Source organism: Podarcis cretensis, assembly GCF_951804945.1.
Source record: "Podarcis cretensis genome assembly, chromosome: 2".
NCBI classification, from domain to species: domain Eukaryota; kingdom Metazoa; phylum Chordata; class Lepidosauria; order Squamata; family Lacertidae; genus Podarcis; species Podarcis cretensis.
Window position 1 is genome coordinate 9,860,418 of NC_137171.1, and position 24,740 is coordinate 9,885,157.

General features: G+C 47.0%; 2 protein-coding genes across 14 annotated transcripts in view; one reads left to right on the forward strand and one right to left on the reverse strand.

Moving 5' to 3' along the window:
• Positions 1 to 382: 382 nt before the first annotated feature.
• ZNF740 (zinc finger protein 740) lies at positions 383 to 23,581 on the reverse strand. 11 transcript variants are annotated; one of them, XM_079966930.1, is made up of 8 exons: positions 23,452 to 23,581; positions 18,440 to 18,662; positions 18,109 to 18,254; positions 13,706 to 13,834; positions 13,428 to 13,517; positions 11,160 to 11,283; positions 8,549 to 8,667; positions 383 to 5,496 (listed from the first exon to the last, which is right to left on the reverse strand). In XM_079966930.1, the coding sequence occupies exons 3-8, from the start codon at positions 18,148 to 18,150 to the stop codon at positions 5,407 to 5,409; spliced, it is 594 nt and encodes a 197-aa protein (XP_079823056.1). In that variant the 5' UTR covers positions 18,151 to 18,254; positions 18,440 to 18,662; positions 23,452 to 23,581; the 3' UTR covers positions 383 to 5,406. The 11 variants fall into 11 exon arrangements, with proteins under 11 accessions (XP_079823056.1, XP_079823057.1, XP_079823061.1 ...); XM_079966931.1 differs by lacking the exon at positions 18,440 to 18,662; XM_079966935.1 differs by lacking the exon at positions 18,109 to 18,254 and having other exon boundaries at positions 13,742 to 13,834.
• A 61-nt stretch (positions 23,582 to 23,642) lies between these two features.
• The window catches only part of CSAD (cysteine sulfinic acid decarboxylase), a 34,839-nt gene continuing 33,741 nt past the window's right edge, over positions 23,643 to 24,740 (forward strand). The window contains exon 1 of one of the 3 annotated variants that reach the window (XM_079966751.1): positions 23,643 to 23,730. The gene's annotated coding sequence lies outside the window, so the exon portion shown is untranslated. Of the gene's footprint in view, positions 23,731 to 24,167; positions 24,262 to 24,740 lie in introns of those variants that run through there. The other 2 variants (XM_079966750.1, XM_079966752.1) reach the window with 2 other exon arrangements.

Consider the following 24,740-nt stretch of genomic DNA (forward strand, 5'->3'; position numbering starts at 1 on the left):
TAGGATCTTAAACTGGTGTCAGAGGGGAGGAGATTCAGACGGGACTTCGCCGGTCTAGGGTTTAAGACGTAGGGCTGCGCGCTGCGGCTTTGGAATGGAAGTTGAACTTCAATAAAGACTTTTGTACATAACGACGATCGGGCGTTGGTCCTCTGTGAGCTGGGACCTAGGGGCAGCTCTGACAAGAGTGTTTAGAGAATACCAACCTTGGTTGGCAAGGCAACTTCATAGAGAAGTAGTTTGTGTATTTCAGCTCTCTGGTCACTCTCGATAGTTTGGTGGATTGTGGGTAACTGGCCATTGACGGTATAATGAACTGACTTTGGCAGAGTTCAGATGGAGAACTAAATAGGTCACAAAAAAAGGATCAGACACCACACTGTAATGGTAAAAAGATACAAGTTTATAACATTTTATAAAAACTACAGTTTAAAAGTGATCCTGCCCATGGGTAACACACACCCTGCCCCAATTCCCTCCCCTATAGCAAAATAAGTGAATTAAAGGGAAGGGGGGGGGAGAGAAGGGAAATAAAAAAAAAAAGCCACTTGACTAGGCTAGAGCAATATGGACAAATTCATAGATCCTCTGAAGTGCTAAGTATTCATCCTTCCTCTGTCTGCGAATGGAAGGAGTGTGTAAAAAGCCAGTATGAAGATGTCCTCCTCCCTTCTCTGACCTCAAACGAACAGGGCAATCCTAACCGTGTCTACTCAGAAGTAAGTCCTATTTAATTCAACGGGGATTACTCCCAGATAGGTGGGGTTAGGTCCCCAGCTTCAATCCCAAAACCCCAAGGCCAGCAGTATGTCTACCAAATATCACAGCACCCTAAGGCAGCCTGTCACGTACATTAAAAACGACACAGAATGATTTGTGCTGGTGAGTTTTGTGCACAAGCCACCAGCGAGACAACCAGAATTTCAACAGGTTTTCAAGCCACACCCACTGATGGTATGCTAGTTTCTCAACTTCTACGGAAGAAGAGGTATTGGGTAGAGGTTAGGGGCAACAGCATCTCCCAAAAGTTTCCCCAAATGCACGTTAATGTTAGGAGGCTTCAATCGGTGAACTCAAGTTGTGCGTACAAATAACATCTTGAGGTGGTGTGGAGGAGAGCTGTGGGCACTGGTTCACTGCAACATGGCACACACTCAAAAAAACACTGGATTTTTCCCCACATCCAGAAGGGGGAGATTTTGCACCAAGAGAGGTTGTGTTTAGAGACAAGTTTGCATGTAACATACAAATTTCTGAGTTTATGCAGAGCCCTGCTTCCGTGCTACAACTCCTCCTCCTGCTTGAAATCCGCTTTGTTCTCTGCTATAGCCGCACCAACGCAAACCCCTGCCAACTGCGTTTGTTCGTGTCGCTTTCCTGAACCCCTTGCCAAGTTTAAAACTTTCTTTCAACACAACCACCTCTTTGTGCTACTCGATGAACAAACAAGATTTGTTTTGAAACCATTTCATTTTTGAAACAGTGGAAGTCAGACACTTCCCAGTCAAGTTTCACTTCTGTTCCTAGTCAATTTCACCTCCGTCAACAAAAAATGCAACAACACTCATCCTGGGTGTTGTTATCAATTCACTTGAGAAGGGTTCTTGTGTCATTTAAGTATCGCTTCCAAGAAGACGACAACCAAGCCTGTTGCACACACTAGCATAGCCTTGCGATGTAGCACTTCCTGGATAATACCATTTCAGGAAGGGTAGGAGAAAGTTGCATGTTTTACACATTCATACTTTTTCTCTTTGACCTGGTAACTCGCTGTGTGCAGGCATTCTGACTTTTTGGGGGGACGGGACATACAAGCACATCACTTGTTGCACACTTTAGTCATAAAGCTCAGAAAAAAGCCTTTAACCATGGTTTTCCTTACCGTATAATTCTGACTCCCTCAGGAGAGATTGCCTACAGTCCCATAAAAACACGACAGCCCATTTTCCAGGAGTTCCCAAAACATTTTGTTCCTCGAAGGCATCTGAAAGTTCTGCAAATCTCTCCCCTAAAGGTTTTCCTTAGAGGATACTTGAGGAACACAGCGGATACTTTTACAAAGACAAGCAAACTCGCCCTGCAAACAAATTAATCTTCAGAGCCAAGCTGGCCGCACTTCTGTACACTGAAGTGCGACTTGCACTAGTGGATAAGCCACAAGCTAAGCCATGTGTCAACTGTACAAGGAAGATGGCTGCAATGGGAAGTAGAAACACCCTCCTTCCCACTCAACTCAGCTAGCTATGTTGCCTTTAACACCAGCAGCACCCTCCTCCTCACCAGGTTCTGAGAGAAACCCCAAAAGCAAAGATCATGTGCCACACAGCGGCTCATGCAAGCCATTTCCAAATCTGCACTTCACCATGTATCTGCCTGAGCAGAAACAAGCATTTCCCTTTGCTAGCTAGCTCAATGAGGAGCTGGACTGATAGCTAACCCAATGGCTGGCTGCACCGGCCAAGTGTTAACAAGCAGGCTGAAGAGTGCTCATTTGGTGGCACGCCGGCCTGCCAAGCCTCAAATAGCTTTGTGCTGTAAAAAGCCACACACGCTTCAGGGGGATCGAAGCAATGATGGGTCATTGCCCTGTTTGGCACACAAAGGGGTCTGGCATCAAGTCTGTTCAAGAGAACCAGATGATTTTCAGACTGCTGAATGGGGAAATAAGCCGCAACACTGAGTACGCTTTTGCAATGCCATGGCATTACTGAATTACTGAAGGATTAATGCCAGAGGATTAACCAGAAGAGAGCAGAACAGCAATGCCTAGTGTTCCAACAAAAAAGGCGTTTCCTGCTAGAGCAAGATTTTTCCTCTTTAAAAACATTTAGTGCTTCTTGCCCTAGAATTGTGGCACAAGAGAGGAGGAAGCCAGGAGAGAATCCTAACTTATTGTATTTCCACATGCATTTTCTAATGCACCATCCCATAACTGCTTCTGTGGAAAGCGAAATCACAAAGCCACGCGGTCGCTCAATTGTTATTCTTTTCTAAGAGAGTCGACGTTTTTGTACAATGCCTTTTGCTGGCCCCAACCAAAACAAGAAGCCACAGTACCCAGAGTTACACTTAACAAATCATTCAGCACAATGAAGTGCAGAGTAAAAGGGGGCTGAACTAATTATAGCTTTGGAGGGGGGGTCAATTTACCTAATGAAAGGAAGTGGGAATGAAACACTGGTTCTCCTAATACACACAAGAGGGGGGACTTGAAAAAGCTCCCTTTCCATCTCTGCTCCAAGAACCGAAGTAACCAGTATGTCTTGGAAGCACAATTATGATTTGGCATAATCCTCATCTTGCACCAGGAAAGCTGGACCTATGACGTGCTCTGTGGAAGCACAGAACAAATGGTGGTGGAAATCTTTTCCAACAGTGCTTTTTGTTCCACTACTTAAGACAGCCTACTCCTGGGTAGTCGCTGCAATGCAATGCCTTCAAGCACAGCGTTAACAAACCACATAGCACACAAAACTCTCCCATTGGGCGCTCCCAGGCTGACTGCAAGAGGATGAGGGAGTCTAAGAAGATACACTGCCTTTTAGACAGCCACTTGGGAAATGACAGAGAACATTTAAAAAGAAACCAACCAGGTGATTTTTACAAGTGTTTTTGAGCCTCTAGCACGCAGCACTTACTACTAGAGCATTGTTGTACTGTTGGAGAAATTCTTCTTGATCTAAAGTATTCCACCTCTATTTACAAACCTTTCCAGTTGCATCGGCACGTCATTTAAACTTTCAAAAGTGCTTGCTCTCCCTCTCTCTGCAACATGACCTCATGGAGGAAGCCAGTCCTCTACTGATGCATGTCTCAGAAGCTGGCTTGCAGCAAGGGATGAGTGGGAAGTGGGACCCAACGGAAACCTGCAGAAGCCTGGGAGAGGTTAACTCTAGAATGGGGGAAAGGGTAGGAGAAGAGTTTATCGCACAAAAGACACAGGAAGATTTCAGATATAGGTGCCCATTCAGAAGACGGGGGTTCCAATGGCAGAGTTCTGAACTGGCTGTTCTCTCTCTCCCCACACAGTCACAAACCCCCTGTGAGAACCAAAACCGATGGCAAGATTTTGCAGGCACCTGCCTTCTTTGCAGACTTGCTGCTGTTTGTTGCAATCCAGCCCGATTGCAACACCAGCCAGGATCACATGAATCGGGCTGAATCTTAAGGCCTGCAAAAACTAGGACAGCCAAGAGCAACTGGAGACTTTGCTTCTCTCGGACAATGGCTTTCCTAAGACAGCGGATAGCAGTACTTTGGCCGAGGCAGCAGAAACCAGGAGTAAGGGCATCCTGGACTTGGTTTAGTTGTGAGCTTCGAGTACACTGCTTGTCATCTTCCTCCACACAACCCAGGATGGATTATAGTCCCCTCCTGCCAGAGGAACACTTTGAAACCGTGGACTATCACTGACTCTTGTGTTGTTGTTGTTGTTTTTGGAGGGTGGGTGAGGAAGGATTCCCATCAGATAAAGATATGAATTGTACATGAAGCAGAGTTCAATGGGGTGGATCCTGAACACATACAGGATATATATATATACAAGGGAAGGGGAGCAAGAGCCAAGTTTCCTGCAAAAGGTCTGAAGCAGCCTTCCTCACTGGAAGTAGGCAGACACCTCCCTCCAGCCAGCAGTCAGTAGCATCTCCTCTTGGAGCTCACTGGTAGTGAACACCTGAAAGGTGGGCTTTTATGGTACCCAGGAGCACACATCACCCCACCAGCCCTTGTTTCTTGAAACCTGAGGGTTGAGAAAGGGATCCAGATCCTGCAGGAGAATAAAAAGCTCCGTAGACCTTCTGGAAAAGCTCTAATGAGACAGGCTCCTGTTACGGCAAAGCTCTGATGCGACCCCTTGGAATCAAAACCCTTCTGTTGCTAACCTGTCTATTAAATCCACAGCTTTTGCTTCTCAGCTCTGCGAAAACAGTTTGATGCTTGATTGTTGTCTTTTAAAAATAATAATAATAATAATTTTTAAAAATGATTATTAGTCTGTCCCATCTTGGCAGGCCCAAAAGGATGGGCAAGAGCTGGCAGATCTGTCAATCGAGAGCATCGGACATCATAATCAGGTCTTGCAGGAGGGTTCAGCCGTTCTCACAAAGCCTTTCCTGAGGCAAATGGTGATAACTCCAACAAAAAACAGGAACTCAGACAAAGTTTATCCACAACCACAAGCGGCTGGGAAGCCAGCCCTGGTTTGTCCTCAACTTATTTACAGTGCCAAGACCTTGTCTGAAAGTCTGTGCCCCCACCTCAGCTCTGCCCCCTTCCGTAGGGGGAGGCCCAGCAGGCAAACACAAGCACAACCCCACCCCACCCCAACAAATGAACAAAATAACCCACAGATAATCCTGTTTCCTTTGCAGCTCCTCCTAGTTTCCCCTTTCTCCTGGCCTACCCCTAAAGCAGCAGCTGTGAGTCAGACGCTTTGCTCGGGCAACCCTGACACATTCGTTTGTGTCTCAGCAGCCGGTCTGTCCTGGAGAAGCTCTGAAAGGAACAAAGGAGAAGAGAGGAAACATCTCACGAGTGGCACGTGGAAGAAAGAGAGGCAGGGAGAGGCTCATGTAGGTTCAGAGGGAAAGTTAAAGGCTCAGTACTAAGTGGGGGGAAATACTTAAGCATGGAAAAAAGTGTTGCATTTTGGAGAATAAGCCTGAAACCACAAGAACTGGATGATTAATTCAAACCAAGGTGTGAAATTTTGCCACCCACCTCCAGCTTCTCAGCCTTAGGGTTGCCAGATCATAATTCTGTAGTAGCAGCAGAAGCCAGAGTTGGGAGAAACTCCTTTATCCGTTTCAGGCTTTCTCCGACAAAAGAGAGAAAAAGGGAACTCCTTCCAATTCTGGCTTCCTCTCTTCTTTGCCTACTTGCCCAGGGCACACCCAGCTCTCCTCCCACCCCTGGATCCTCCTTTCTCAACCCTGTGTCTCCAGATGTTAAACTACAACTCCCACCATTCCTAGCTGGCAGGACCAGTGGTAAGGGATAATGGAAGTTGTAGGTCCAACAACATATGCAGAAACAAGGCTGAGAAAGGCTGCCCTAGATCCTACCCACAGTTTTGCTTCAGAGCCACTATCTTCTTGGACCCTCATTTCTTTAACTATGTCTCCGAGACCAATTACAGTGTTGCCTCGCAAGACGAAAAGAATCCATTCCGCGAGTCTCTTCGTCTAGCGGTTTTTTCGTCTTGCGAAGCAACCCTATTAGCGGATTAGCGGCTTAGCGCTATTAGCGGCTTAGAAAAAGCAAGCCCATAGGGAAATTCGTCTTGCGAAGCGCCTCGAAAACGGAAAACCCTTTCGTCTAGCGGGTTTTTCGTCTTGCGAGGCGTTCGTCTTGCGGGGCACCACTGTATTTATTCCAGTTCCCTGCTTTTCAGCCTCTCACTTCCTTTAGCTACTCAGATCTCTGGAACAGCTCTCCAGCCCTCCTCTCTCTCTTCCCCCACTTAATCAGGATTGCAAACAGTTCGCAGTACCCTGAGCAACTGAACATTCCATGTCATGCAAGCGTAACCAGAGGCTTCACAGCCAAAAGCACAATCCGGTATAGATACATGGGGGTTTATTGTTTTTGTTTGTTATTATGGTATGTATTTTGGCATTTTCTATACTGCCCTGTGAGGTTCGGATGAAGGGCAGTATAGAATTAATAATATACTAAGCTGCAAACTAGAATGTGAAATCACGGTTTGAAATGGGTTGCAAACCAGGGTTAGTGTTAAGAATTACATTTGGACAGCGTAAACAATGGTTGTTTGATGGCTTCTCCAAATCTCTTACTGCTGGAAAGGTGATAGCCCAGTCTTACTAGTTCCTAACTAAGTACATCCTCTATGAGCAGGGCTTGACTGAACTATGGTTTCACTGTATGTCTGAAACTTTAACTAGAGTTTTTAAAAAACCAAATCACAGCTAAATGTATCTGTACTGTGACATAAACTCCAACTATACAGTATTAGCAAGGCCATGTATTGGCACACACAAAAACAGAAGGAAAACAGAGGTGAGCTGTACAGATAGAGAGAATCAGCCACAGGAAGGACAAAAGGAGCCATCTAGAGTCCTAAAGTCAGGACTGCATATATTCTGCACTTCCACACAAATACCAAAAATCCACAGGATGATGCACTGAGCACAGAATCCTGTTTCCTTAGCAGGGAAATGCAAGTTTCTAGCCTCTGCGATTATCATGAAAGTTTTAAATGCGTATGTGCAATGCTTTGGGAAGCCCTTTACATCCTCCCCATAACTATCAGAACAAAATATGTAAATAGGCAGAATATGGCACTGTTTGAGTGGCAGGCATGGTTTGCAATTTGCAAAGTACAGCTACTTTTGGTGCAAAACTGATTTTTTAAAAATATATAAAAAGTGCACATAGCCTGACTAATGCCCTGCTGTCCAATTATTTGAAACCCCACATAGTCCCTCCCCAAGCTTCTGAAAAAACTGTTATCCATCCATACATTTACTCTGTGGCTTAGAATCTTGTTTTAAAGTAAGCCCTAAAATGATAGCTTCTCAGAATTCTATGACAGGTTAGATATTTTCTGCTTACTCAAGAATTCCATGGACATGCAGGATACGTGTAGCTCCAAAAGCAATTACCGTATTTTTCGCACCATAGGACGCACCTTGTTTTAGAGGGAGAGAACAAGAAAAAAAAATTCTCTCCCTCTCTGCCCAGCGCCCCTTCAGCGAAGCGGCAGGAGGCGCTGCACAGAGAGGGGGAGAATTTCCCCCCTCTTGTTTTACCCCTCTAAAACAAGGTGCCGTTTAAGGTGCGCACCGACCCCTCTCACTCTCCAGGCTTCAGGTTCCTTTTGACCTGCTCTTTGGGGCTGGCAGGGGGAAGCCCACTACCAGCCCCAAAGAGCAGGTCGGGGAGCAGCACAAAGGCGTTGCCATAGCCGCATGTCACCTCTCCCGTGCACGCTATCCCGGCTGGAGAGATGGCGCGCGGCTAAAGAGGCTGCTACAATAGCTGCGTGTCACCTCTCCAGCCGGGAGAGGGTAAGCAGGGCTTCTTTATCCCCGCGCGTACTCTCCCAGCTGGAGAGGTGGCGCGCGGCTATAGAGGCTCCTGCCATAGCCGCGGGTCACCTCTCCAGCAGGCAGAGGGTCGCGGGTCTATGCTGTCTTCGCTCCATAGGACGCACACACATTCCCCCTTCATTTTTGAAGGGGAAAAGGTGTGTCCTATGGTGCGAAAAATACGGTAAGTTGTGCACCATAAAGCTCAGGAATGCACGCACTGTCAATCAAAACAGACTTCTGCACAACTGAGAGTAACTTCCTGCTGCCACGATGATCCATAATTATCTGGATATTCTCTCCCTTGCTGGGGAGAGCTGCCAGTTGCAGCCCAGCGCTTTCTGCACCCTCTCAATCTAGAATCCCACCCAAGAGATCTCTTAGGAGACGGCAGGCACCAATGCCTCCCTTCCCTTGGTGCAAGGAGGTCTCTCAAACATCAGGCGGGGGTGCTAACATTTCCCACCCTACACAGAAAGTGACGATGGGGGCATTACCTGCAGGCAGCGCTCACACTGGTATGGCTTCTCCCCACTGTGCACACGCTTGTGGCGCTCCAGGTGGTATTTCTGGATGAAGCGCATGTCACACACATCACACTCAAATGGCTTCTCACCTGCAGAAAGGAGAAAACAGGTGCTTTTGGGGTGGGAAGAAACTTTGGCGCCTGTCTCATTGCTCCCACACCTTTTAAGCCCCAGTGATTAAAGGGGCACGCATCTGATTTATTGCCACTCTGACAAACTTCAATGGCGCCCACACGCTTCCACTCGCGCACTTCCACTCTTCTCAGTTGCTGGATAATAGCAGAGTTCACACGCAGCGTAAAATGGCTTGTCTGTGTCGACGTGGTGTCTACAATAACTCAGCCTGACACCAGTGCTTCTATTCTAACACTCTTTATTTAGAAGCATAACAAACAGAAAGAAAAACCTACAGAAAGAAAAACCTAGCTGCATGCTTGCAGCTTTCTGCCTGTAACAAAAACAAAACTACCTTGCTCATATTCTCAGACAGACTGCTCTCCAGAAACAGCTCAGCCCCCACAGAGCAGAGATCAAAGGAAAATGCCCGGGTCATGTGGGCAATGCATCCAGTGAATCAGAACGCTTCTGGAGTGTTATCTCTTGACTGTCCAGAACCACAACACCCTCCACCTCACTTACCAGTCTCTGGGATGCTCCCAGAGCCCTCCTCTGGAGCCAGAAGTGGGGTAGGGGCTTTATTAAACTGCTCCGCTGAGGCTCGGGCAGCCATGCACTCCCCAGCGGAGCACTTTAGAGAAGCTGCCTGCCTGTGTGAAGGCAGAGAGGGAGCCCCGTGGATGGAATCTGACAGGTTCTGTCCGCAGGGCTTTTTCTGCAGCCACCGCCGCCTTTGCATGGGTGGGCAGGATGCCTCTTCTTCCTGGCGCCAGGGATGAGGCAGCTTGTTCCTACTGTTGGGTGCCAGGGTGAAACTGCCTAAGCTCCCTCGGTGGGAATGGAGCAGTTTCACACTGGCACCAATGGAGTTTGTTCCTCCCTTTCAACACCACAATGTTTGGGCTGGTGATACATCGCAAAGTTGAAAACCTGACGTCGTCCACCCCTGATTTGCAATAACTACCCTTGACACCAGATTTCTGGGTGGGGTAGGGAGGTTAAAGGGGGGAAATTGTTGGTTTGATGTGAATGATTCTTGGACTAAGGAGAGATAGAGGTTTTATTTATTTGTGTTAATTTGTTAATTAATGGGTCTGAGTATTGCTTTGTTTAGTATGGTTTATTATTGTTGTTTGTTATTATTAACATTATCATCACTATCATCCTCATTATTATTTGTGTGTGTGTATTCATTTATTGAGTGGATGAATCAATGTATGAATGTTCTGTTATACAAAATATTAATATGATAAGATTCCTCTCCCTTTTTTCACTTATGGTAATATAAGTACTTATGGTAAGGGGACGCGGGTGGCGCTGTGGGTTAAACCACAGAGCCTAGGACTTGCCGATCAGAAGGTCAGCGGTTCGAATCCCCGCGACAGGGTGAGCTCCCATTGCTTGGTCCCTGCTCCTGCCAACCTAGCAATTCAAAAGCACCTCAAAGTGCAAGTAAATAAATAGGTACCTCTCCGGATGGAAGGTAAACGGTGTTTCCGTGCACTCCTCTGGTTTGCCAGAAGCGGCTTAATCATGCTGGCCACATGACCCGGAAGCTGTACACCAGCTCCCTCGGCCAATAAAGTGAGATGAGCACTGCAACCCCAGAGTCGGCCACGACTGGACCTAATGGTCAGGGGCCCCTTTACCTTTACTTATGGTAAAATAAGCATCGTAATATGAGTACAGTGGTACAGTGGTGCCCCGCAAGACGAATGCCTCGCAAGACGGAAAACTCGCTAGACGAAAGAGTTTTCCGTTTTGGAGGTGCTTCACAAAACGAATTTCCTATGGGCTTGCTTCGCAAGACGAAAATGTCTTGCGAGTTCCTGCGGGTTTTTTTCCCTTCCCCCCCCTTTTTCTAAGCCGCTAAGCCGCTTATCCGCTAAAAGCCGCTAAACCGCTAATAGCGCTAATCCGCTAAGCCGTCAATGGGCTTGCTTCGCAAGACGAAAAAACCGCTAGACAAAGAGAATCGCGGAACGGATTCTTTTCGCCTTGCGAGGCACCACTGTACCTCGGTTTACGAACTTAATCTATTCCGGAAGTCTGTTCTTAAACCGAGGCCTAATGAGGCCTCCCGCTGCCGGTGCCCTTCCAACATTTGGATTCTGTTCTTAGACAGAGGTAAAGTTCGCAAACTGGGACACTACTTCCGGTTTTGTGGAGTTTGTAAACCGAATCGTTCGTAAGCAGGACTGTTCTTAAACCGAGGTACCACTGTATTAAAAAGGTGTATCTTTTTTTGCTGTAAGTCTCTTGGGTAGCAAGCAACTAATACACCTAATAAATGAATGAAATGATAACTTTATAAGCAAGCTTCCTCAGCGAAAGCTACCAACCGGCAGTCTCACTGCAAGAAGCAAAAGCTTAAGTCGGAAGCCCAGTGCTGGCAAGGAAGTTGCTTGCCTCCCACAATGTTCTCAGGTATCACCAGGTGCGGAAGGATTCTGGGACCGCTTACCTGTATGGATGAGGATGTGCCTCTTGAGATGATAGCTGCTCCGGAATGCACCATAGCAGTGTTCACAAATAAAGTTCTTGGGGATTCGGAGCTGGAACGACCCGTTCTGCTCAATCACCATGACCTGCAACCGAGGCACATATGGTTACTGCTACCTTCTTAGCTAACCTGTAATTTGCCTACCTACCCCTGTCATTTAATAACTGGCTTGAAGTGTATTTAGAGGGGAAAGCTATCAAACCTCTGGCGCTTTTCCTAGAAAAAGAATGGAAGAAGCGTAAATGGAAGGGATGACTTTTCCAAAATCAAGATGGAAAACCAGAGCAAATACAAGAGGAAGCAGGAATGGAAGATATGGAACTTGGTGTGAACTAATTAATACCTAGTAAGTAAATAACTACAGAATATCATTTTAATATATGATGGCAGCAGAGAGACTATTGAGTGGACAAAGATGGAAATACATTATTGTTTAATATGGAGGAAAGGTTGTTGAACTTATTATAAACAAACTTGATATGTTTAATAAGAGAAAAACTATTGCTGACATTTAATAATAATAATAATAAACAACCTTCTGGACTTTTTGTGTAAAAAAGGGAAAACGATTTAATCCATTTGGGTCAGAAGGAAGCGGAAATACTGCCTAACAGAAAGCTGATCAGTTGGGTGTCATTCTAGAGTGATTATTTTGAATAATTTCTTTTATGTAATTGACAGGAGGAAAAGCAAAAATCCTTTTTCTCTTTCGTTTGTTTGTTTGGTGCTTTCTTTTTTCTTTCTTCATTTTTGTTTTTATTTAGATTAGTTTCTTTTATTGTATTATGAAAACGCTCTAAGAAAATTTTATTTTTAAAGATTTTTAAAGCAGACCATGTGGCGGTCTCACTGGCCTGCCAAGCCTCCTTCCCCTCCCTTTGTACTGCTACTACAATTCTGCTGCTACATATGGAGTCTGCTGGCAGTCCAGTCTCAGTGACACACTTCCTGCATGTGCCTCCTTCACTCAAGAGCCAGATGCACGGGTGAGGGGAATCCTTACCTCAAGGGTTTCTCTCCCAGCCTCAGTTTAAACTCCGAAGGCTCCCAGTTAATAACTAGGGCTGAGCAATATGGCTGAGCAATATATCAATACAGTGGTGCCCCGCAAGACGAACGCCTCACAAGACGGAAAACCCGCTAGACGAAAGGGTTTTCAGTTTTGGAGGCGCTTCGCAAAATGAATTTCCTTATGGGCTTGCTTCGCAAATGTCTTCGAAAATGTCTTGCGAGTTCCTGCGGGTTTTCCCCCCTTCCCCCCCCCCCCTTTTCCTAAGCCGCTAAGCCGCTTATCAGCTGATCCGCTGATAAGCCGCTTAACAGCTGATCGCTAAAAGCCGCTAAACCGCTAATAGTGCTAATCCGCTAAGCTGTCAATGGGCTTGCTTCGCAAGACGAAAAAACCGCTATACGAAGAGCCTCACGGAACGGATTAATTTCGTCTTGCGAGGCACCACTGTACACAGACTCTTATGTTGGCTGTCCAGTCCTAGAACTGAGATTACTGCCAATGAGTTCAAAGTATTGAAAACGATGTCTTCCCCTTGACATCTGATGGGAGGGTGTTCCACAGGGCAGGCGTGACTACTGAGAAGGCCCTCTCCCTGGTTCCCTCTTAACTTCACTGCTTGCTGTGAGGGAACTGCCAGGTGGCCCTTGGAGCTGGACCTCAGTGTCCAGGCTGAATGATGGGGCTGGAGACGCTCCTTCAGGTATACAGGGCCCAGGCCATTTAAGGCTTTAAAGGTCAGCACCAACACTTTGAATTGTGCCCGGAAACATAATAGGAGCCAATGTAGACCTTTTAGGACTGGTGTTATATGGTCCCTCCTGAAAGTCATTCCTTTGACTCCCTTGATTAGCTTCTAAGACGCAGACACTTCTTTCCACTGTTTCATTGTGTTTTATCTACCGGTGTCACTGCGTTTTTAAACTCACCAGTTATTTTATGCCTCCTTCCTGCTACACTTTTAATGATTTGATCAATGGAATTGTTTCTCTCCCTCTCTATTACTATAGTTAGTGTTTTTAATCCGGAAGCCACCTCGGAGGCTGAAAGGCAGGGAGGAATTTCTAGAAATAACCAGCCACTTCCAGCTGAGGGAGGTGGCCCTCCAGCCGCCACAAGAATCTGAAAGGCATACTGCTCCACATCTTTGCCAGCAGCAGGGAGAGCATACTGAGGAGGGCTAGACCTTTTGCTAGCCCGTACAACTTAAGATTACCTGCCTTTTTATGAGACTTTTTGGGCTGAGACCCTTCTGTCGCTTCCTCTTCCTTTCGGCTGCGCGACTTCTCGCTTTCCTTGCGGTGATGTCCCTGGCAGAGAGGAAGCGGGACAACACAGGTCACAAAAACACCAGCAGCTCAACCCAGGGCCCTAAATGCCACGTTCCCTATCCGAGCTTTTTCTATTTGTCACCCACTGACACGGCTGGAAAGGGGCACAGGGGAGCACACACAGGGACCAGCTGCGCAGACAAGCTGAAAGTGGGCTGGCCCCGTACCAGCGTGTTTGGAGCACCCCTTTCTCCATTCTCCACCTGCTTAGGGCTTTGCTTCGGCATCATCTTCTTGCTGGCAACCGTCGGCACCAGGCAAACCCCAGAGAGTCCCTCGCAGGCCAGGAGACTCGCCTGCGGGGAAACGAAAGCGGAGAGCTAAATACCAGACAAGGCGGGCCAGCCCAAAGCGAGAACGTGGCTGCACCTTCTAAGCAAAGGGTGGGAAACCTCTGACCCAAATACAGCCCTCTTGGCCTTTCGGGCCCTCGGGGCTCTCCCCAGCCCACATCTCCTCCTCGGCTACACACCCTTCCCCCTAGGCCACACTCTTCATCAGCCTTACTTCATCCCCCACTCCCTTGCTTTTGCACCACAGGAATGTGTCAGTGAATGTCTCTTGCTTGCCTGGATGTAAGATAGAGGGGAACAGATGTGTGTACACGCACCAGCCTGCTGTGCAATGGTAAAAAAAAAAAAACACCTCCATGTGTTGCTCCGCCCACTTTGGTCTTTGGCCCTGTCCAGATAAGAATGCAGGGCTTGGGCTGAAAAATGTCGCTCCTGTTCTAAACTGTGGGCCACAATTTGACATGGGACTACGATGCCCTGCGCTGGCCATGTGTTTGTTTACCAGCAAAGGATATGGATGAATGGCCATCGTCATGGATGCTTTAGCAGTGTTTCCTGCTGTGACATTAACATATGAGAGTGTGGGAGGTGAAATAATTAAACAGGTTACCCAATCAGAACCCAGGGAGGTGGAGTCAGAGGGACTATAAAACCAGCTCTAGGAAGGGCGAAGGGGGAGTTTGTTGGGAGTTGGGTGGTTGGTTGGAGTGGGAGTGAATTGGGATAGAGGCTGGGATAGGTTGAGTTAGTGTAGCGAAATAAGCTGAGTCAGGAACAGTTAGGAGCTAGGAAGACAAGTAAATATCTGAGAGGTGGTTTAGTGAGTGAGAGGTAGCGGAAGTTATAGGTCTGGATAGGCAACCCATGATTGTAATTGACTGAGACTGTTTATGAAACCACACACTTGTTAAACTGCAATAAATAAACAGAAGTTTATGTTCCAGCTTAACCCTGACTGGACTCAGTATTTTACCAGGTAGGGCCTGGGTGGTGGCAGCGAGAAATAAAGTGGTGGCACAGGGATCAATAGACGGTGAAACGTCTGGGGACCCTGTGTGAGTGCCACACCTAAACTGCAGGGGTTGGACTAGATGACCCTCAAGGGTCCCTTTCCAACGCAACATTTCTATGCTTCTACTGGCATTGAAAGAATAGTAGGCCTCCAGCTAAGACAGTAGAGCGAGGTTACTTTGCTGAGCTCCTTGAATCATAAAACCTAAAGTAACTCAGCTCATTGTCTTTGCTGGCTCTCAGAGACTATTAGATACCCCAGGAGACCAGAGAGACAAACACACAAGCTCTGCCTCCAAAATGGCTGGCTTTTGTAGAACCCCCTTTGCTTTTCCATCTAGAGCAGTGCTTCTCAAACACTTTTTTTCTGGGCCACACTTTCAGAATCATAATTTCCTCGCTCCACAGAAAAATTTTAGTTGCTAAGAAGCGCAATGGAAAACAAAAAGGAGAGCTGAAAATTTTTCATATCTGGCAACCAATGAGCCCCTTCAGTTTCAGATGGGTAGACAAGTCTAAAAAGCCCAGGACACAAATTTTCATGGCCCTCTAGTGGCTATGGTGGCTCATTTACTGGAAGTAACGTATTTAGCATTAACTCAGGACGCAGGTGGCGCTGTGGGTTAAAGCCTCAGCGCCTAGGACTTGCCGATCGAAAGGTCGGCGGTTCGAATCCCTGCGGCGGGGTGCGCTCCCGCTGCTCGGTCCCAGCGCCTGCCAACCTAGCAGTTCGAAAGCACCTCCGGGTGCAAGTAGATAAATAGGGACCGCTTACCAGCGGGAAGGTAAACGGCGTTTCCGTGTGCGGCTCTGGCTCGCCAGAGCAGCGATGTCACGCTGGCCACGTGACCCGGAAGTGTCTCCGGACAGCGCTGGCCCCCGGCCTCTTGAGTGAGATGGGCGCACAACCCCAGAGTCTGTCAAGACTGGCCCGTACGGGCAGGGGTACCTTTACCTTTACTGGAAGTGTATACACTGGTACCTCTGGTTGCGGACGGGATCCATTCTGGAAGTCCGCAACCTGAGGACCCGGTCTGTGCATGCGCGCACGGCGAAACCTGGTAAAATACTTCCGGGTTTGCCGCGCACGCATCCCAAAGTATACGTAACTGGAGGGTTACATAAACGGAGGTACGACTGTACTCGATTCTGACCAAACTAAGCCTCCGAGAGTACAATATACATCAGAAGGCTTAGTGTGGTCAGGATCAAGCCACACTAGCCAGATGTGAAATATATTGGCATTATTTTCAGCTCTCTTACCCCACTACTGTATTATTTTGATACTATGCTATGCTACACTGAAATATTTAAATGTTTGATTGTCCTTGAATCTTTCCACCACACTTGCCACCCTCTCCTGCCAAACCCTTTGAGGGCCGGTGAACTAGAGGCAACTCTTGCTCAACTTGGGACACCTGTCAAGCGGCTGCTTACAATCTGTACCAAGGAGGGATGAGTCTTGCGGGTTACTAACAAGCACAGAGCTGCAGGCCAGCAAGGTTATCGCTGTCTGACATCTAGACCACAATTGCTTGAAGACTTATGTCAGTCTGCATTCCTGAGTTGGGAAGTAAGCTAAAGACAGGTAGCTCAGGTTGAAGTACTTTGGTTTTGCTTCCAAGCCTAAGAGGCAGACTCAGGGCAGGGATGGGGAACGTGGGGTTCTCCAGAAGTGGCTGGATTACAGCTCCCATCCATGACTACAGACCATGCTTGCTGGGGTTAAGGGGAGCTGGAATCCAACAGGTCCCCCACCCACGATTTAAGTGCTGCTTCTCACCCACGTTTCCTTATTTCATATTTAAAATGTGAATAGGGAAGTGGCCGGAAAAGGTGGAAACTGCATCTCCGTGATATCACAAGGATGAGACCCGAGCCTGACGAACTTCCAAGGACATTTTATCAGTCAGTATTGCATCAAAACTGCATGCGGCCCTCAATGCCTTTTTTGGTGGCCCCCAGTAACATTTGATTCCACCTCCAGCCCTTGCACTGCCTTCCCCATGCCAAGTAAATGAGGTACTGAGCTTTGGGAAAGAGACATGAGGGCTCTGACAGGGTCCTAGAGTCCTCCTTCCTCCAGCCCAGTTAGCACTTTCCCAGCTTTGAGAAGGAGGCGAAAGGGCTCCTGGTAGAGTCTTGGGTCTCTTTTCCAAAGTCCACCACCTTGCTTAGTAGTAAAGTTTTGGGAAGGCTGAGTGAGGGCTGGAGATGGGTGTCAAATTTTGGACTTGCTCCTCTCCCCCCCCTCCCCGCACACATGACATGGTAGCATGAGGCCTGCAAGTTCTGTGTCAAAGTACTCTTGCATCCCCACTCAGTATGAAAAGTTGGGCTGCCCTGATAGACTTTTATAGCACCCTCTTCCTTAGAGCTGTGGGGTTTTAGGACATAGTAATAGTTGATGGGGTGGGTGAGCGTAGGAAAAGGGGGAAATCTAATTATTCAACCAAATTTGTGGCTGCAGAATTAAACCCATTGACACTAGATTAGAATTCATGGGAGCTAGCCCAAAATGAGAGAACAAGGCAGTGTAGCATAGCAAACAGAGTGTTGTGCAAGAACCAGGCATTCCAAATTTCTAATCCCTGCACAGTCATGAAGCTCTAGGGGCAACCTTAAGGCGGACACTCTCTCGAGGCTATACACCGGGTGGTTGTTGGAAATCAAACTCCCAAGGGATGGGGAGGGGTTGAAAAATAGTAAAGAAAGCATACATGTGTATCTGCATGCTTTCAAGGCTCCTTGTGAGCTCCCCTTTACTTGGTCCTTTTAAAAACAATGCTTGACAGCTTGCTGGTGTGTGCGTGTGTGTGAATGTGTAGCAATTTCCTTCATATGAGCTAAGACAGAGGCCAAGCAGTTTTAGTCAGCACCGATACTGCTTCTGGACATCACAGTTCAGGTGACTATGCATGAAACCTCCTGTTGCTCTTATAACTGAGTATCCACCGCAGGTGGCCTAAATCAGCCTCTGCACTGTAACTTGGCACGACAACCAGCTCCCACGCCTCCCCCTGTGCCATGCCAGTGCCCCGCCACGCTTGGAATACTGGATAGGGCAAGGTGAGGGCAAAAAGAACCGCTAAGCAGCCTTTGCAGAATCGCCTCCACATCCTCTCCTCTCCCCACCCCCTTCAAATGTTATATAAGGCTCAAAGCCCTCAATGAAGCTGGACAAAAGAGGAAGCCACTTCTCTCCTGATCCACACCCCAAGCACAGCTGAGAGGAAAGGGACCAGGATGGCCCGGCCACTAAGCACCTTGACTAGAGAGGGTCCAGCACTGAAGGCTTGGGAATGCATGCTAGTCACTGGAGCAGACCACTGAGAGCTCAGCTGCTTTTAGGTTTCGGAGAACGGATTATCACCGAGGGCACTTTGCAGCCACCTGCTGTAATGATGAATTCCTGTTGGGACAGGATGGGAAAACCGGCCTGTTACCTGAGCCATCGCGTTAGTCTGATAGTCCTCAATACGTAGATTTACGCCAAGTCCTTATGCTTTTCTCTCTCTCTCTCTCTTGCCCAGGAAAGAATTTTACGACTACAAAGATTTTTCAGTAAATTGTTTCTGCGTTGGTCCCGTCCAATACCTTCCACTTTGACGACATCTTTCTGGAGTCGGGAGTGCCCAGAATTTGCGCACAGAAAATTTCCCCAGCCCTGTCAAAAGCTGATGAAAGCTACAGGCTGTGCTGCTCTTGTGGATGAGTCACCCCAAACCTAAATCTCCCTTCAGGATGGGGATAGGATGCCAAGGTCCTCCTAGCACAGCTGCCACAGTATTGCTGCTGCTTCTCCTTCTCTAATTTCAACCTGTGGGTTAATCCAGAAGATAGGTTTATTGAACCATTTATTTATTTCAGAATGGAGAGAGAGACAGAGACAGAGACAAACACATTGATCAAAGATGCTTTGAAGCAAGCAAAAAAATATGCATGACTCAATATTACCATGCAACAACAGACACACATACAAAAGATAAACAGTACCTATTAAGCAAGCACAGGTAAAATCCATCACACAAAAAAATGCCCAAGAAACCAGTCTTCCTCGCTCTCAGCGAGCCTTCAGCCTTCCTCTGCAACAAAGATATGGCTGATCATCTAATGATCAGGAGGGATATTGCTAGGCGGCTTCTTTTGACAGGGAGACAGAGAGACAGGGATGCCATTATGGAAAAGGATGGAGGCCCACCAGCCTTCTTCTGAACATCTACCAATCAGTTAAAGCAAAGCAAGGCCTCATCTGAATATCTTAAGACATGAGATTGTTGGGGAAGGCAGGGAGGTTAAAAGTAAAGCACCCTCCCTACACCTAAGCAAGAATTTCAGGCAGTCACCTTCTATGGATGCCTGCAAAAACTGGCTGTTGCTGCGTCAGCATTTGTAGCAGGGAAAACTTGATAGGGTGTGTTCACAGACAGTTCACCACTGGTTTAACTACTGGGTGTACTCCTACCATCAGACGATTCACACATGGCCAGTAGTGGTTTAGTACTGTTTGACCTTGGAAGGTTTAAGGGAGCTAGGGTGAATTAAGCACTTCTATCCTCTTGAGTAGAAATAAGAGTGTCCCCCAGAACGCTTCTTCCCGCAACCCTTTGCTCATTAAAAGGACTGTGACACTACTTTAGTTCTCAGCATGGGGACAAAGTGGAAAAGAACAGCACTAACAGTACAGAACTGAAAGACTTTACTGCTGGGAGGAAACTACTGCTGTTTTAAAAGGTTGATTAAAAAAATGATGTTCCTTGCTAGTATTCTCTGGCTTGTACAAATTGCAGGCCTCGGTTGGCAATCATGTTTTGGGTTTAGGGTTGTAGCCAATGCTAGTCCTAAACAGAGTAGACCCACTAAAATTAATGCAACTAAGTTAAGTCATGGCTATTAACTTCAATGTGTTTACTTTGTGTAGGACTAGCACCGGGTGCAACTCTTGCAATATCACGGCAGGAAGTTTTTAATTTTTGACTATTTACTATGCTTTTATATGTGATGTAAGCCGCCCAGATGGGTGGGGTGTTGTTGTTATTAAACAATATATGATCACAATGGTGTATGGTGTTTCATTTTCCTGTACCACAAATGGTATAAATAAATTTCCGCTTCCTCTTGTCAACCCCACTTTCAAACGACGTAACCACTTTCAATTCACATCTCATTCATGCAAAAAACCTTGTGTGGTTTCTTGAACTGTTGTGCTGGTGCCAACAGCTGGGGAAATTTTCTACACTACTGCAACATCTTGATCCACAACACAACACTAGTATAAGAGCCTTTGCACCTAAACCTATTCACATAAACAAAAAACAACCTTGCACAGCAAGATACTGATCTACAGCAGTTAAGCAATTGTCCAGGCTTGCAAAGCGAGGGCAGATCCACATGTTACTTTTTGCAGTCAAGGGTTCACTTGTTTGACTGAGCAATCTTTATATACAGACATCTTCAGAAATCATGTGTGAGCACATTATATACATTCCCCTATAAGCAAAGGATGCCTGGATCAAATTCCAACGTTTAGTGATTCACAGTGAAGCAATTCATTTACAGGACAAGTGTCCACTGCCATCCAACATATGAAATCACCATAGCATCCAAATCCAGCTAATGTCTGTGGTCTCAAAACTCCTAAATACTGGTGCACACAGAATTATAATTATCAAAGCATAATAAGAAATAAAATTTTAAAATAACCCTACAAAGCGCTACTCTTAAACATAACAAAACAGTAAATTGCCAGCTGAAACATCTAATGCTTGACATACAAGGGTGATTCTAGAGTACAGTCAAACCTCGGTTTTCAAACGTCTCGGCTGCCAAACAATTCGGAAGCTGATCGCTGAAAACACAGAAGTGAATGATTCCATTTTTGAAAGCGCCTCGGAAACTGAATGACTTCGGTTTTCGAACGTTTTGTAAGTCAAACGGGCTTCTGGAACGGATTATGTTCGAAAACCGAGGTTCCACTGTAACTGTGTAAGTGAGCATTACCGTAGGTGTGCACCTATGACACTGAATGGCTATCCATGCTTACATTAAGTAACCAAATAACTATCTACAATGTTTTACATAGAGAAATAAATATTAGCAGCACACAAGATGGCAAATATACATCGTGTGCTGAGAGCAAATTATACCACAATAACCTGAAGAGCAAAGGGCAAGGTGAAACACAAGTTAGTTCTAGAAGGTAGTAATTTGCTTTGTGAAAAATGCCTAACACATTTCAACCAAAGGTACTTCCGTGTACATTGAGGATATTTTTACTGTGGAACAGGATAGATTGAAGACACTTTTCTCCCTGAGGAGGACCTATGGTTGTGAAGTATTGAGCAAACTTCACAAAATAAATCACTACCTTCTAGTACCAGCTTGAGACCTAACTCTTCCTTTGCTCTTCCATAGTGTGGATGACTAGCACCTCATGTCCAGAAATCCCTCTGCCCTCAACTTAAAAATCTCACGTCGTTTGGACAGCATTCTTTATGGGAGCTTGTCTTCCTATGCAGTATTCAGGGCAGTATTCAAAACTCCCCTTGTTCTAGGTGCATTTTGCGACAGGGAATTTCATTATGGCCGGCGGTTTCTGAGCTCTGGGCAACTGCAGCGTGGAAGGAAAGGAGGACTTTTTTCTGCCTACCCACTTCCAGCTACTCCCTGAAGACTGGAGAAGAGACCCTCTTAAGAATATAAGGGGTGGGCGGGCAGGGGAAGGACTAGAACATGTGAAAAATGAACATACTGTCATATTTTAGCTGCAGTTTATTCATTCTCAGCTTTGTATTCTTGCTATTAAAAAGCATGCCTAGACATTCTGTTGTTGCGCCCATAACCTAGGTTTAAGGTATCATTTAGCTCCTAGCTTTCATATCTGTTTCTAGCACTGGTTCAGAGTGGGAACAACATAAAAAGTTTGAGGGCCCCAGTAGCCCCAGGTATAGGCTAATACTACCAGCAAACTATTTTATTGGAAAGGTTCTTAAATCTTTATGTAAAAAGGCAATTGCTTTTATGTTATTAGACCAGCTGTGTGTTTATGCTCAGCTGCAAGTTATTGAGATCCTTAAACAACATTAAGTAACACCCTTTATAGTTCTGTGCAAGAACTCCTTAAGTGTTTTGCTAAATTCTGTTGCTGAGGAAGGATTAATATAAAACCCGCATAAAGATTATAATGTTCAAAATTTTTAACTTACACACCACCACCAACATGCATACTGTTTGGTGTCATAAACAAAATTGCCCTAACAAGCTCACAACCTAAATTCTGTTGCAAATTTCAGGAGGTGAGGGAAAGGAAATGAAGAAGAATGAGAGAAAACAGAGCGACAAGGAACAAGTATCTGCAAAGATAATTAAAAATATTTAGAAGTTGCTGTGTTTGGCATTTGACACTACAAAATCAGACAAGAACTCTGTGGCAAAAGTGGGCATCACAATTTGAGAGGAAAGAAGTCCTGGGAAGCCATTTCAAACATAAAGGAGAGCAACCTGTCACACATATGGCTCTTTCTGTGACAAGCCCCACTCCTTTACACACCCACTCAAACCCAGCACATGGCATCCCATGTTCTAATCGTCATATTAATTCCTGCATGGAAATTCTACTCTCAAGTAGAAATCTAACATTGTTGAAGCAGCCCTAGCCTTGACAACCTCTGATGCCTCACCAGGTTATAGTGACAGATAGGTAGCCGTGTTGGTCTGCCATAGTCAAAACAAAATAAAAAAATTCCTTCCAGTAGCACCTTAAAGACCAACTAAGTTAGTTCTTGGTATGAGCTTTCGTGTGCATGCACACTTCTTCAGATACGAAGAAGTGTGGTATCTGAAGAAGTGTGCATGCACACGAAAGCTCATACCAAGAACTAACTTAGTTGGTCTTTAAGGTGCTACTGGAAGGAATTTTTTTTTGTTTTCACCAGGTTATGTGAATTAAGGAAGTAGAGGTGAATTCTACCTCTGCACAACGCCCCCCCCCCCCGCTTGGATAAAGCCTGGGATATGAACACTGGGAACAATATCATTTCCTATTGATGAGGTGCTTAAGAAGCGCGAGTGTGCGCACGTGTGTCAGCGTTATTACCAGCCTCCTGCACGAGATGTCCTCCTGCGCTCTTGTGGCAGATGCAAAAATCCAAAAGCAGCGGCCTCTTGAGTCGTTGCTCGGCCATCAGTTTTAAGGGACAACAGCCTCCCCACCCCACCCCCCAAAAAATCCCTTCTCCTTATTGCAAATATATATATGTGTGTGTGTGTGTGTGTGTGTGTGTGTGTGCGCGCGCGCACGAGGAGTTCCGGGCACTATATATATATATATATATATATATATATGCACGAGGAGTTCCGGGCACTAACGGGGTGCGGGCAGGTGCGCAGCGGGGAACCCAGCGAGCGAGAAGGTCGTGCGCAAAACAAAATACAAAAAAGCGTGCAAGCGCCACAGCAGCCGCGCAGGAGGGAGAACCGGCTCGCCACGAACGGGCTCCTTGCAGGGGGTCCCGCCGGCGGCTCCGTGGCGCCGGGCCAGCCTCGCGCCCGCGCCCCCCCCCCCCGCCCTCCGCCCCTAATTCTCCTCACGGAGCCCCGCAAGGCCGCACCTGAAGCTCCACTCCCGCCGTTCCGGCTCCCGCTTCTCCCGGGGAGGCAAGTTCGCGCCCAGGCACCTCCGGCCGCCGAGCCCTCCCGGCCTCCACAGTCGCCCGCCGCCGCCGCCACCCCGGAAGCGGAAGCGTCGGAACCCGGTGCAGACGCACAAGGCAATCACTTCCGTTGAGGGTGTGTGGGGGGGTGACGGCTTCGCGCACGCGCATTGCCGGCGCTCCGTGTTTGCGCGCCTGCCGCCGCCATCTTGGTAGGGGCAGGAAAGAGAGGCAAAGGTGAGGGGCTAGAAAAGCAGGTGATGAGGGAACCTGGAAGGGACGGCGGAGGGCAGCCCGTACATTCCCGGCTCCCCCTCGCTTTCTAAGGTGTTTCCGAGGAGGTCTGCTTGAGGTGTCTGCCGCAGGGGATGAAACAACCTGTGGGACTCCAGCTCCCATCAGCCGCGATGGTTGACGGGAGTTGTAGTCCAGTGGAGGGTCACCGTCCGTCCCCACCTCCCCATCCCCGATTCACTGGTAGGGGGTCGCCTGACAGAAGCCCCTTGGTCCTAAGCTGAATTGTCAAATGAGAGGCGCCTCGGTTCAAGCTCCTTCATCCTTTGATTTAGGAAGCGCTGCCTCCTAAACCCTCCCGATTTGTTGGGAGGAACTGGGTTATACCAAGAGGAAAGCACTCTGTGTATGCTTAGCAGCACCCTGTTCTTTCAGCATTCTGAGCTTCGATTCACAGTAGGCCATGGGCACGACCTGCAATGACCAGATGCAAAGGAAGGAAGGCTTTGCCTTGTATCTTCCGCTTCCACAATGGTATGATGCTGTGTTGAGAGTCCTGCACTGCAGCTGCTTGGACTGATCCATGGGGACCCTTCCAAAATCTACAACTCTATTATTCTTCTTTATTATCGCCATCCAATCAGTTACCACACTTTATTTCAGAAGGACTGGGGGAGGGGATATCCGTGACATGCTCTCCTGCATCACACAGCAAGTATGAGGAACCTGTGGCTTTCCAAATGCTGATGGACTACAAAATCCATAATCTATGACCAGTGGTCAGGGGTGGTGTAGTTGAGGGTTTTCCAAACTTCGGTCCCCAGGGGTTTCTGGAAAACATTTCCTATCATCCCTGGCCAGGTCCTGCTGGCTAGGGATGATGGGAGTTGTAGTCCAGCAACATCTGGTGGTCCACGGGTTCCACATCCCTGATTTTCTGCAATCTGCTCTCATATGCTTTAAACCTGCATTTCTTAACCTTGCATATTGATCTTTATTGAGTGTCATTTTGT

Coding starts and splice junctions, on each gene's coding strand:
- ZNF740 (XM_079966931.1), bottom strand. CDS start 18,150: ATGCATTCCCAAGCCTTCAGTGCTGGACCCTCTCTAGTCAAG. Junction 13,835..18,108: donor CTGGACCCTCTCTAGTCAAG/GTGCTTAGTGGC, acceptor GTTTCCCCGCAG/GCGAGTCTCCTGGCCTGCGA. Junction 13,518..13,705: donor GGGGTGCTCCAAACACGCTG/GTACGGGGCCAG, acceptor CCTCTCTGCCAG/GGACATCACCGCAAGGAAAG.